General features: G+C 40.0%; 1 protein-coding gene across 1 annotated transcript; it reads right to left on the reverse strand.

Annotated features, from left to right (window-relative positions):
* Window positions 1–2,027: 2,027 nt before the first annotated feature.
* On the reverse strand, window positions 2,028–12,149 carry LOC124260071 (guanine nucleotide exchange C9orf72-like). Its single transcript, XM_046694320.1, has 10 exons — window positions 12,000–12,149; window positions 9,472–10,681; window positions 7,679–7,780; window positions 6,985–7,113; window positions 5,885–6,001; window positions 5,284–5,483; window positions 5,138–5,148; window positions 5,015–5,070; window positions 3,839–3,948; window positions 2,028–3,170 (listed from the first exon to the last, which is right to left on the reverse strand). The coding sequence occupies exons 2-10, from the start codon at window positions 10,021–10,023 to the stop codon at window positions 2,969–2,971; spliced, it is 1,479 nt and encodes a 492-aa protein (XP_046550276.1). The 5' UTR covers window positions 10,024–10,681; window positions 12,000–12,149; the 3' UTR covers window positions 2,028–2,968.
* Window positions 12,150–14,579: the final 2,430 nt, after the last annotated feature.

Genomic DNA, 14,579 nt, shown 5'->3' on the forward strand with positions numbered 1-14,579 from the left:
GTGAGTTGGCTTTAACACCACACTGATATCACTCCATGGAATGAGTGAGTGAGTTGGCTTTAGCACCACACTGATATCACTCCATGGAATGATTGAGTTGCCTTTACACCACACTGATATCACTCCACAGAGACAGCTGCCTTATAGCTAGAATATCACTGGATGGAATGAGTGAGTGAAAAGCTAAACTCACTGATATCACTCCATGGAATGAGTGAGTGAGTTGGCTTTAACACCACACTGATATCACTCCATGGAATGAGTGAGTTGGGTTCAACACCACACTGATATCACTCCATGGAATGAGTGAGTTGGGCTTTAACACCACACTGATATCACTCCATGGAATGAGTGAGTGAGGAGGCTTTTAACACCACACTGATATCACTCCCATGGAATGAGTGAGTTGGGTTCACTGATACAACAACATGCATTGGAATCCTCCATGGAATCATTGTTCAAAACTATCACTCCATGGAATGAGTGAGTTGGGTTCAAAACTACATTGGTATCACTCCATGGAATGAGTGAGTTGGGTTCAAAACTACATTGGTATCACTCCATGGAATGAGTGAGTTGGGTTCAAAACTACATTGGTATCACTCCATGGAATGAGTGAGTTGGGTTCAAAACTACATTGGTATCACTCCATGGAATGAGTGAGTTGGGTTCAAAACTACATTGGTATCACTCCATGGAATGTGAGTTGGGTTCAAAACTACATTGGTATCACTCCATGGAATGAGTGAGTTGGGTTCAAAACTACATGGAATGAGTATCAAACTACATTGGTATCCATGGAATGAGCGAGTTGGGTTCAAAACTACATTGGTATCACTCCATGGAAGTTGGGCGGTGAGCTGGGACTAACATGAGCTTGGTTCGCAGTCGATATGCCGAAGGGGAGCACCCTGAATTGGTAATACATCCCGGCCGTGAAGAGAACCTGCAAGAGACGAATCGATTGACGGTTAACCGGGCCAAATAAATGGCGAGATCACCGAAATGAGGTTCCATCTTGAAGGATGGTAATTTCGAGCATGCCATCTTCAACCCCTTGAGGTTGAGAATCGACGGAACCTACCGCCTTCTGGACGGTAATGGAGTAAAAATCCCGCCTGTTCCTTCCTCTCCGGAACGCGCCGACGGGCGGACTTGTCCAGCAGAGCCTGAACTGCAATATGTCCGGCCTCTGGCTTGGCATGACGGCACCGGAGGCGCCTGAAGTCGGGCGGACTCGCCCACAGTGAGACTGCGCCCAGATCCTCCGCAGGAGTCCACGAGCTAAAAGCTTGTTGTATGGACGATCTCAAATCACGCTCGCCACTACAGAGATCGTCACGCCTTTCATGGCCCAGTAGACGTGGAGCCAAGTCCGCGTTGGTGCCTGGGGCTGGGAGAGTGAAATGAACATTACCATCTCCCTAAACTCGTCGGGCTTAAGGAAATCCAGATCCTTGTTCGTTTGAATCGGGCCCAAGAAACCAAGTCCGGGTGGGTACTCAGGTCGGATTTCTTGAGGTTGATGATCCACCCCAGCCGGAAGTTAGAATGTCTATCACTGTGTGAGTAGCATCTTGACTCGCTGGCTGTGTTAGTGCTCCGAAAGCAACCAGTCGCCTAGGTAAGGGTAACAACGCCTTCCTTGGCGAAATGAAGCTAGGTGAAGGACTCAACATGAGCTGGCAAAACGATGGCGCCGGCGAGCACCCTGGATTGGTAATACATCCCGGCCGTAAGAACCCTAGAGGTACTGCTTGAACGAGGGATATGGGTACATGGTGAGATAGCATCCAGCAGAGCCTGAACTGTCAAGCTGCATATGTCCGCTTCTGGCTTGGCATGACGGCACCGAGGCCAGATGCCGGGCAGCTCGCACCTCGCCTACAGTGGGAGATGGCTCATGCTGAGTGAGTTGGGTTCAAAACTACATTGGTATCACTCCATGGAATGAGTGAGTTGGGTTCAAAACTACATTGGTATCACTCCATGGAATGAGTGAGTTGGGTTCAAAACTACATTGGTATCACTCCATGGAATGAGTGAGTTGGGTTCAAAACTACATTGGTATCACTCCATGGAATGAGTGAGTTGGGTTCAAAACAACATTGGTATCACTCCATGGAATGAGTGAGTTGGGTTCAAAACAACATTGGTATCACTCCATGGAATGAGCAAGTTGGGTTCAAAACAACATTGGTATCACTCCATGGAATGAGTGTGACATGAATGTGAGAAACATAGACGAGGCAGGTACCTCAGATCATCAAGTCCATGTTGTGATATACAACTAAACCTCCAATCAATGTGACCAAACAAGCAGCAGTTATGAAAACACAAACATAGGATGTCCACCACTTTACCGGTTTGGGAAACATCTTAATTCATCAAAGATAAGCTACATTTCCTTTCCAGTTCTATGAGTTATTCTGGCTCATTTATGGCTGAAATGTGACAGCTATCAAAGATCAAAGAAACAATAACATCTATAATATTTGGTACTGTGTATCATTTGTATCATTAGGTATTTGTATCCATAGTCAGGGCTCTACATGTAAACAAAGCAACATCATTAAGGATATGTAGCATCTGTGGGTTACCATATCAAATGGACATATTTCTTCTTCAAGATGGTGATATAAAGACAAAGCCCACATGTATATTACATAAAATGACAGTCATCAAAACATCATTTTGATATCAGATACTCAACAAGCTTTGAATATGCAAACTCTGATCCTGACTTTAAATATTGTTTGGAATCCTTGGTAAGGGCCACTTAAAGATAGTGCCCAGCCCTGTTCGATGTCATACAAACAGCTGGTAGATCATGGTAGATATGTTTCTTGGTATCTTCTAACCAAGTGCTGTCCATGAGCTGTGAATGCATCATTTCCTCACAATATTTGATGGGAAGTATAGAAACATACAGTCTCCTCGCTGAGGCTCATCAGTCCGAGATCCCCTGCTACAAAATGTCTGTCATATTTGGAAGATGTTCTACGTCATATTTTCGCTCCCCGAGGAGCAGGTGGTAAAATCCTGGCTTCAGCTTCTCAGCTGTTGCTATAACTATTCTGAAATCACCCTCCAGGGCTAGGTTAAAGTCAGTTTTTATCTTCTTCAGTCCTCTTGGATGGACTGACCCTCTGTTACTGAAAGGGAAAATTCTGGAATTACAGAGAAAAGTACACAGTAAGGAGCAGGAAACACAGCAGGTCTTCCTATAAAATAATTGAATCATAAATAAAGGCAATACTGTATCAAGGTATAATTTAAGTTACTTATTTTATTGTTATCTGTTTAATTTTTTTTTTTTTTTTCCCTTTTTTAATTTATTCTCTATATATCTTTTTATTTATTTTTTTTGTTTATTTAGTTATTATGTCCTGTACAACACATATACATCATTACTTACATCATGCATACCTCATGTATTATCTCTACAGGAATAAAAATATTTTATAAATATATATGTATAAAATAAATAAACACTTGGGGTGAAACGATGCGAGAAGGTCATGATACAATACCTTCTGCAATACACATAATTAGGTCAAATCAGGTGGAAATTTCTACTATAAATATTTCAGAGCAGGTTCGAAGGAAATGCTTGGTGTACATTCATGCTTGCTGCAGCTATTTCCATTAGTAAATTTGAAAAATTGATTTCAGTTCATTTTGGGATGTTTGACTGACAAAATATGGTATGGCGAGTGCACTTTGCACTTTGCAAAATTATACTGACATGACCATTTTACTGTTAAGCACAACCTCCTCTCTATATCAAAGTATGGTTGCAATATTCAACACATATCAGGCAAATACATATACTCACGTCTCAGTTTCCACGTATCTGATAAGGCTCAGAGCCTTTCGCTGCAACAGCCTCATGAACTGGGCTATGTGAGCCTCCCTCACTCCACACACAGCAGGCAGCTTAGAGATCTGCAACAGAGGCAGTATAATCTGAACAAAAGTGCTTTGAAGCCCCCATGAACAATACAATCAGACCACTGTATTTAAAATTTGGGTTAATCAAATTCCCACTTGCCTCTACTCAACTTATGGTCACAACTAATCCTTTCTAACTTTATCATCATGTACCGGTAAAATCGGATGTGTCTTACTTGATGTGGAATTCAACTGACCTCATTGCAGTTGATACATCAAAGGCAGGATATCTCCAAACAACATGTTAATATCTAATCGAAAACACAATGTTACATTTGACTACTTTCTAAATGGCATTGTGTATTCATAGCTTTCGGCCGTGGGAGCCAGGCCAATTTACACTTATTAGAGGGGTACACAAAGTCCGCAGTCTAGACTAACAGTTGTCCGACTTCCATTTTTGTGGAAGCCGCGGTGGCTGAGCAGTGTAGAGTTTGTGTGATGCTGATTAGGTGCCTGACTCTGAGGGTGTGGGTTTGAATCCTGGATGGGACTCAACCCAACAAAAGTACTAGAATCTGTACTTTACTGAGAAAGTGTAATCCCAAATATTACGTTTTCAGCTGAAAATAGATTTTCCTGTTGCCATCCCTGTATATTGCTTTTCAGAATAGTCAATTTATCTAAGGCATTGCAATGGTAGTGAAGTGGGGAAGGGAAACTGATACACATCATCACGCAACTGTATTGGGGTCCGTGTTTGAGCCATATTTCAAACAATAGATTCATGAATGTAATGTTCCTTTGTTTTACTCACTTCTCAATTTCACATTTCAGAGGCACATGAGAGCACCTTCGTGCTGATATGTTTATAGCAATCAGATTGCACCATTCATGTTAAGAGTACTTTGAATACACAATGCCAAATACCATTTTAGAAAGTGGCCAAATGTAACATGTTATATTGTGTAATCGAGTTGAGGGTTTCTCAATGGATTTAGACGATTCACAATTGAACAATTTGAAAAAAAATTAGCGGCAATCCGTGGATCAGCGGAAAACTGCCATCCCTCCCAGAATATAACTGTTTTTTTACATCAAGTAATATTGAAAATCTCACCTCATTTAGGAGATTTTGAACAAGGGACTCCCGGATAGTCTGCTGTTTGTAGAACACTGGTAAACACAAAGATCATCATCATTGTTTACCTACATCATCCTTATTATTGTCCAGAACATCTACCAACATAGAAGCTGAGAATATCATCAGTTTAATCAAATCAATCCTATAATTACAATGTAGTTTTGACCTGACTGATAACTTCGGCAAATAACATGAAATATCAGGTAGAATATTGTTAAAGGTAAGCTCTGGAGTGAGTGACTTACCCTGCATTGAAGTCTTGAGCATTGGAATGTTCATAATGAAGGCAGATAAGCTCATTCTTTATTGTCTCATAGTGTCGGATGATGTGTTCCTGGCAGTGTGGGGACTGCTTGACGTCCCGGTTCTGGACGTCAATGATGCTAGACGGGTACTGGCCACACAGCATCTCCCTCATTGGTAGATTGAATGAGCCGTTTGCAGACTGAAGCATAAAGTGAATGAGTGAGTATAGTTTTACGTCGCACCAGCAATATTCCAGCTATATGACGGCGGTCTGTAAATAATTGAGTCTTGACCAGACAATCCAGTGATCAACACCATGAGCATCGATCTGCTCCATTGGGAACCGATGACATGTGTCAACCAAGCCAGCAAGCCTGACCACCCGATCCCTTTAGTCGCCTCTTACGACAAGCATGGGTTCTAACCCGGACCTTCACGGGTCTGAAGCATAAAGCAATTTAGGAGTGACACCACACATTATATTTCTCTGTTTGCAGGTCAAAACGTTTAAAATGTAACAGCAAAACAAAAATATTTCATTACTGACGTATTTAACAAAGTCATGAGGACAGAACGAAGGGAGATAACTCATTCCTCTACCTTGAGACTACCCTGCAGTGCCAGGTCGTGATGGTAAGCCCAGAGAATGGGGTAGATGACCCGCCGTGACACAGCTCTCTCACACTCGCTGTTGAACATGGACAAGGTGTGAATGACCTGGAACACGAACACAGAAAAACATTGTTAACTCAAAGTGGGTAGTCTAAACAGTAAGTTTGTTGTTATCCTCCTTAGTATGCAAAATTCCAGTGATCAGGTTAATGCCAGGACAACCAGTGGTTACTGTATGAACTATGCCATGTGTACAATGACACACAGACAGAACCAAATGTGCCAGGTTAACTCAGGCAACATACATATACTCACCAGAGTTAACTCAGGCAACATATATATACTCACCAGGTTAACCCAGGCAACATACATATACTCACCAGGTTAACTCAGGCAACATACATATACTCACCAGGTTAACTCAGGCAACATACATATACTCACCAGGTTAACCCAGGCAACATACATATACTCACCAGGTTAACCCAGGCAACATACATATACTCACCAGGTTAACTCAGGCAACATACATATACTCACCAGGTTAACTCAGGCAACATACATATACTCACCAGGTTAACTCAGGCAACATACATATGCTCACCAGGTTAACTCAGGCAACATACATATACTCACCAGGTTAACTCAGGCAACATACATATACTCATCAGGTTAACTCAGGCAACATACATATACTCACCAAGTTAACTCTCACAACAAACATATACTCACCAGGTTAACTCTCACAACATACATATACTCACCAGGTTAACCCAGGCAACATACATATACTCACCAGGTTAACCCAGGCAACATACATATACTCACCAGGTTAACTCAGGCAACATACATATGCTCACCAGGTTAACTCAGGCAACATACATATACTCACCAGGTTAACTCAGGCAACATACATATACTCACCAGGTTAACTCAGGCAACATACATATACTCATCAGGATAACTCAGGCAACATACATATACTCACCAGGTTAACTCTCACAACAAACATATACTCACCAGGTTAACTCAGGCAACATACATATGCTCACCAGGTTAACTCTCTCAGGCAACATACATATACTCACCAGGTTAACTCTCTCAGGCAACTTGCCTATGACTAGACTCCGACCAAAGGTCATAAGATGGGACGCAATAGCTTGACGTAGGAATGTTTGCTCCAGGTTATGGGAGGGAGAAAATGCTGTATCTAGGAGCTGAAATTCAAACCATTCAATCTGAGCCGTGGACAACATGGAAAGTCTACGTCTCACTCAAATCTTCAATATTTACACTTTTAGCACCATATAACATGAAACATTGATTAAGGCATACAAGGGAACAGAGCAAATTTTGAAAAGGTGATTGAGCTAGATTTAACAGGTACAACTATGTGAACAAGGTGAAGGTCAATGCAGGGTCATCAACTACTACACAAAGTTCCTGGCATTCAAGTAGGTACCCCTGCCACAGACCAGCATATGTGACGATTCGTCAGATCTTACACAGTCCATTCAAACTATTGCACATGGCTTTTATTTATTTCATTTTAGAAAAGTCTCCACATTTATATAAACATATGTCACTGAACTAGGTATTTTCCATAACAAGGAAGGTGGGGTAGCCTAGTGGTTAAAGCGTCCGCTTATCACACCAAAGACCTAAGTTCGATACCCCACATGGGTACAATGTGTCCATTTCTGGTTTCCCCGCTGTGATATTGCTGGAATATTAGCTAAAAGCGGCGTAACACTAAACTCAGTCAGTCAGTCTATAACAAACCTGGACAGTTGCGGGCAACCCAAATTCTTGAAGTGACGACAACATCTCCAGACAGTTTTGAAGCCACTCTGTCAATTCATTTAGTCCATTTTCACACTGGTTCTGTTGGACAAATAACCATAATAACAAGTACAGACCATAAACTCAGCATAGACATTATGCATAACATACAGAAAAATCAGGGATAGAAATACTTTTTTTTCTAAGTGTGCCTTAGGGCACCAGACAAACATTTTAGATGTGCCTTTTAGAAATCAAGTGTGCCCATATGTTTTTAGAATAAATGACTGTAGCAGTGATGATGATCTTTTGAAATTTATTGTTAGTAAACAACAAATGTAACCTGTTTTCTGTTTTCACTGATATATCTTCTGTTTAAGATGGCTTTCTTCAGCTTCATTTGTTCTGCTTCCCCCCAACACCTTTAATAGCTTAGAATTTTGTGACAGGTTCACTTGTTCAATATATCTAGCATGCACAATTTCCTGTTCAATAACCAAATTTTCAGTACTCCCTACACTCTAAATGGAATAACAACCACATTTCTTTACATCATCCATCATAATTCCAGTGATTTCCTGGGCGATAAAGTCAATAAATGTATTTACTTGTTTGTCATTTGGCGTAAGTGTTTTGTTTGGGGGATTACATTACTAAAGGTGAGTTATGTCCCTAAAAAATTAGGTGTGCCATAAGGGCACCGAGAATATTTTTATCCGTGCCATTTCAAAATTTACTGTGCCATGGAAAGCTAAAACATGGGGTATTTCAAACCCTGAAAATGTATTTGGTTATGATTAGCTGGCACGAAAGTATGTTAGGAAATGTTGGTTATCTTTCTCAGGAACATGTGCACAATAGTGAACTGCAGAGTTGCCTCTCCTGAATCAAGGCAACTGTCAACAGAAGGAAGTGCGGACAGGAATTATTTCTCATTGCACCTTGTAATTTCAGTCAGGAAAACAGATAGAGTGAAACATAAAGGTGAAGAAAATCTTCAAATCTATTGAAAGTTTATTAAGGATGACAGACATGGGAAAATTATCTTAAACAATCAACTGCCCGGTCTACGTATATGTACTGTAACTAATATGACAGTTTTAACTGATAGCTTGTCTCTCTGTTGTTACGTTAATCATAAACCAAGTTAACTGTAACATAGTTTAATCTTGTGTTATCAGGCATAGTGCAGGGGTCCAGATAAGGGCTTTATCGGCGCATGTACGGATAAAAAATATGCACGATACGGTAGGAAATAATTTAGAAAATGTAGCAGATAAGCACCACAGCAATGGTGTACGGTCTTAGAATCATATACAGACGTATTTATCTGAACAAGAATTGTTTTATTGTTTATTGACCTGTTTACACAAGAGTAGCGATGTTGTGGTGCATATATGAAACACACGATTACTGATACTCCATTAAATTCCATTCAGTACTCTAAATGTTTTTAAGGTTTTCCAGTATTCCCGTATTGAAAAAATAAGGAGTACGTACTCCTGATGTCGAAAAATTATCTGGAGCCCTGATAGAGGATTGGAACATGTTGTATGAGTAAATCATTCAGGCTAGCAACGGAAAATGTTGACTTGAATATCACATGTTCAGAAAACAATATAACAAAATAAATATGAGTATATGCGACACAAGCTCGAAATGAACATGCTGCAGACTGATGTAATGCTTTTACTTAACTCAGCTGTCTACCCAAGTTGCCAAGGTAACACCTCTTGCCATACATTTCCCATACTTGAATTCATGTAAATTACAACATGCATACAATATCTTACCTTGTTCAGAAACATCCTAAACTTGCCAATGAGTCTTGTCATCCAGCACTGTATAAGTCCATGATGTTTTAAGTATATACTAAGTTCAGAGTTCGGAACAACAAATGCTATGGCGTGCATCCCCAAGCCATGATCTGTCTGGGCAGAGAATATGAAAGCTGGCACAACAATAGACTTGTCTGGCATATCATAGAACTTATAGTCTATCTGACTACAGGAGACATCTCGGCAGATTTCGCCGCTCAAAACCTGTGAGCATATATGGCGTAGCGTGCTGTTATGTGGTTTGGAGCATCCATCAACATACCACACATGCTCAAGGCGTGGACCAAGAATATTGTCCCAGTGGCAAAGCAGTATCGCATCTATGTAACTCTGAGATATCTTGACAACCTTTGATGTAGAGAAAGCTGAACTGGGACTCAGTGGAGTTGTTGGAAGTTCAAAATCGCCACTCAGTTCAATATCTGTAGACAACGGTACCTGCACAACTCCAGAACTCATGTTGCTTCCAGTCAACTTTAATTTGGGGGGACCTTTCCCTGTTGCCATGATTCAAAGACTCTAATGTCACTCTAAAGGAATCAAATTTTCTGGCACAGAAGAAAATGTTCACAGGCACAAATGACATTAAGTAGTGACATCATGCAGTTCAGTCATATGAAGGAAAGGCTTCAATAACTTGATTAGGATCATACGCCATCTCATGTAGGGAACTTTTTTCTTTGGATGAATATGCGACTAATATGTGCCATCATAGCAAAACCTTAATTTCCATATTCATTTGCATGGTATGCACAAGGAAATTGGCAACAACTAAATCTATCAGGATGAAGCAGGTGGCCATTATCGCAATTGACGTCAACAGATCATCATCAGTGGAGGACGTGTGTGTGAGGACAATCATGAAGAGGACAAAGGTGAGGACCACCACAGAGAAGAATGCATAGTTGATGCACAGAAAAACAAGAGCCTCCCTGTTGACTACTTGTGAACCCCAGTCTTCCCTCATTGGAAAAGTTGAAAGTTTCTTCAGGATGTGTTTGAGGCTCATCAGTCCCTAGCAGCACTAACTTAGCATGCTGTGATGGATCAAATATCTTGAAGCACTTCCAGATACAAGTGCTGTTAAGAGTTGTACATCATTTCACCTTGTGATGACTCTAACGTCTAGTCTAAGGGAGTTGTATCTTGTCAGAGCTTTATTCGACTGCAAATAGATACAACATGGTCATTTATTTATTATTCAGCAAACATTTTAGTGGCATAAATTCAATGTCTTCTCTGAATTTCTAAATATCACTATATCATTAATTTTCCTCCTTAAAGCTTAAAAGATGGGTTTGTTAAATGTATAATTATAAGTGTGATGTAGTTTACAGCATCTACACTGTATAGACACAGCATGAAAAGTGGGTACCAGTTAATGGCAAGACTGCAGCTTAGATCTGTAATTGGTACCAGGAGCAGCTTTTATTCAAGATTATGTTCCTTCCTTCAGGATTATGTTAAGTTAACCCCCAACTCCATCCTTTTGGATCTTCTTTACAACCATTTTCTGATCGTACTACCATTTCAATCATTATGGTCAGCTACCTCACTTCTTTTAACAAATTAACCTGATGACATTTTAAGGAAAATCTGTACAATTTCTATTATACTTCAAGTACCACCTGACAAAAAATAGCTCCTTAGCAAACACATAAAAAAACACAATCACAGTTGATCACTTGGTAAACAAGCACCTTGTGATAGTGCTGGGTTGTAAAGCATTGGTTAAGTAACCTACAGTAACTCATTTGCCTAGCTAAAGTTGCAGTTGGCAACACAAGTTCTACCTTGTGCATAGCACAAACTGAAATAAAAAAGGGAACCAAGTAAAGAGCAGTGGACCCTAATTCTTTTCTGACAAATGAAGAGGTTAAGATTCAAACAATAATTATCCATCATGTTGTGTTTCATGATATCTGGTTTCCTGCCAAATTATCATCAGATTATACATTATGGACATGTTTGAACAGTAATCATGGTAATTTTAATCACATTTTCTCTTTCACACAGTATAAAAGGGGTTTTGCGGCACACAGACATTGTAAATACTCGGATCATGGCCTAAAATTAAGATAAAGTTTCTTTAATAAGTAAGTGAGATGTTTTACTGTAGTTAATATGAATAGCAAGAAAACAATGAAGGTTTCTTAGGCATCCGAAAACCTGTAACATGAGAATAGGAACTGCAGCTAAGGGATGTCCACGTCAAGTTAAGCTCACTGTTTATGACTTCTAATCAATGTTTGGTCAATATTATATTGTTTCACATACATCGCTTACAAATGTCCGATTTCAAACACAAATAAATATCTAGATATATCCATGCCAAACCCTGTCTCTGGTGCATACAATTAGTTTTGTAGGATACTACGATGTAGTTAGTATTTACACTTCCTCGTGTCTCTTCAACAGGCAGATTTGCCTAGTGATAACTTCCTGGGATACTCCACAGAGTGATAAAATATTACGTCATTTACCTTGCACATGCACGAGAGAGCGTCTTCCAGTGTCTGCACAATATGGCACGAAACTAGCACCACAACGTACAGAACATTCAATTAACCTGGTACGTGCAGACTGGAGACAGTTCCCGTTGCAGACACCCTCTGAATCTTACCGGAAGTAACTCTCTCTAAACGAAAACAAATTTTAGCTGTGATTCGGACTAGCCCGGGTTAAAACCGAGACTGCACTACAATTCGAAATGCTAGTGAATCTAATATTAGATTCATGCCGTATGCTTAAAAATAATAATGATAATAACTTTTAGAATGCTGTGATATATGTTTATCGAATGGGTATTTTTGTATTTGCTCTATTCTGAAAAAAAGCTTTAAAAGGATAAAATAAACAAAAAATACAAGATATGCTGCATGCTCAATCGCAGGTAAACTCTAACAAAGCCCATACCCAGTTTATTTTTGGTATTTTATACAAATGTTGGATAGCTGGCACCTAATCGCACCTAATTAACTGTCTGAATCGCAATGAAAAGGCGAAATGGCACAGTCATCCTCTAAAATATAATGCAAGGAATGCAGAGCGATATCAGCGATAGCAGACAGCACCACTTATGTGGAACAGGTAAAACTTTGATATACAGGTGTCATAATTATTGATGACTCAGGCGTATATATTGACCACAGTTTTACAATACTGTGTACATGTATAATAACTGAATCATCTTGTATATGGTTAGTCTAATTATATTTCAGACATTGACACCAAGATAGACTTTTCAGGTTCAGAGAACAAATACCTGTGCAGAGTGAGTGAGTTAGTTTAGTTTTACACCGCAGTCATCAATATTCCAGCTATATGGCGACATTGACACCAAGATAGACTATTCGGGTTCAGAGAACAAATACCTGTGCAGAGTGAGTAAGTTAGTTTAGTTTTACACCGCAGTCAGCAATATTCCAGCGATATGGCGGCGGTCTGTAAGTATTCGAGTCTGTACCAGAGAATCCAGTGATCAACAGCATGAGCATCGATCTACGCAATTGGGAACTGATGACATGCGTCAAACAAGTCAGCGAGCCTGACCACCCGATGCCGTTAGTCGCCCCTGGCGACAATCATGGGTTACTGAAGATCAATTCTAACACAGACCTTCACAGGTAAAAGCAGTTGAGGATAAATGAAGGGTGTAAAGTTGGTGGTTTGCATCAAGAGCAGGCATAATAATGAGTATTTAAAGTCCCAAACTCTATTCACCACATTAATACTTATGCAGCTATATTATTACCACCCACTCCATCCTTGGATAAGTGGACAGAATATCATTCTCATTTGATTGATGTGTGGAGTGATGATGTCTGTAGTGAACTTTAATGATATGTCAATTATGAACATTTGAACCACTTATGAATATTTTATAACATATAAACATCTAAATGTATGGGTGAGTGAGTATGTTTTTTACGCCGCTTTTAGCAATATTCCAGCAATATTACGGCGGGGGATACCAGAAATGGGCTTCACATATTGTACCCATGTGGGGAATCGAACCTGGGTCTTCGGCGTGACGAGCCAACGCTTTAACCATTAGTCTACCCACCGCACCCTTGACTGTATGATGATCACAATATATATCATTACTATTATTACTACATATTGATACAAATATAATGAAACATATAAAATATATATTAGTTAGTTTGTATGTTCTTATTTGAATTTGATTTATGGGCCTTTTGACATAAATCTATGGTCCTTTTTTGACTTTCCTTTGGCCCGATCGACTTTTCTTTTGTCCTTCTGACTTATTCAATTTTGCCCTTTTGACTAGGTACCTTTGACTATGTACAACCCACGACAAGCATGGGTTACTGAAGATCGGTTCTAACCCGGATTTTCACGGGTCAATACAGAGGAAGTCATTCACCAACCACAATGCTTGCTTGCTTGGGTGCGTGCGCGAGTGAGTGAGTGAATGGGTGGGAGAGTGCGTGCGTGCGTGCGTGCGTGCGTGAGTGAGTGAGTGGGTGGGTGGATGTGTGGTTGGGATTTGGGTGGGTGAGTGAGTGAGTGAGTTTTATCATGAATGAATGTTTTGAAATGTACAATGAAGTTAGGGTATGTTATAAATAGAAAGTATACAAAATGTTTAAATTGTTTTGGAAATGTATAGTGAATGATTTTTTGAAATGAACGATGTTGGAAATGTATAATGAAGCTCCCGGATGTTATGAATAGAAAGTACACAAAATGTATAAATTATTGAAATGGTGCTAGGGATAAATTGCAATCTATGAACGTGTTTGTCAGAATATGAAACGTTTAGTGATGATACATTGTTACGGATCCTCAATATTTGGGTACAGGTTACCTACTTTAATACGAGGCAACGAAATAAAGCATATAAGAGCTCCAAACAGGTTCGAATCTGACGGAAATTTTAGGGACCGGTTAGCCATTTTCGTTTGGTCTTGATTTGGGTTAGTATCTTCATATACAAATGACATTGGCGGATCGGGGGAGGGTGTGTGTGTTTGTTCAGGGGGGTTCGACCCCACCCCACCCCACCTCCTTTGAAAATGACTAAAATCCACATT

Source organism: Haliotis rubra, unplaced genomic scaffold (genome assembly GCF_003918875.1).
Source record: "Haliotis rubra isolate DU_JTF1 unplaced genomic scaffold, ASM391887v1 Scf75, whole genome shotgun sequence".
Classification (NCBI taxonomy): Eukaryota; Metazoa; Mollusca; class Gastropoda; order Lepetellida; family Haliotidae; genus Haliotis; species Haliotis rubra.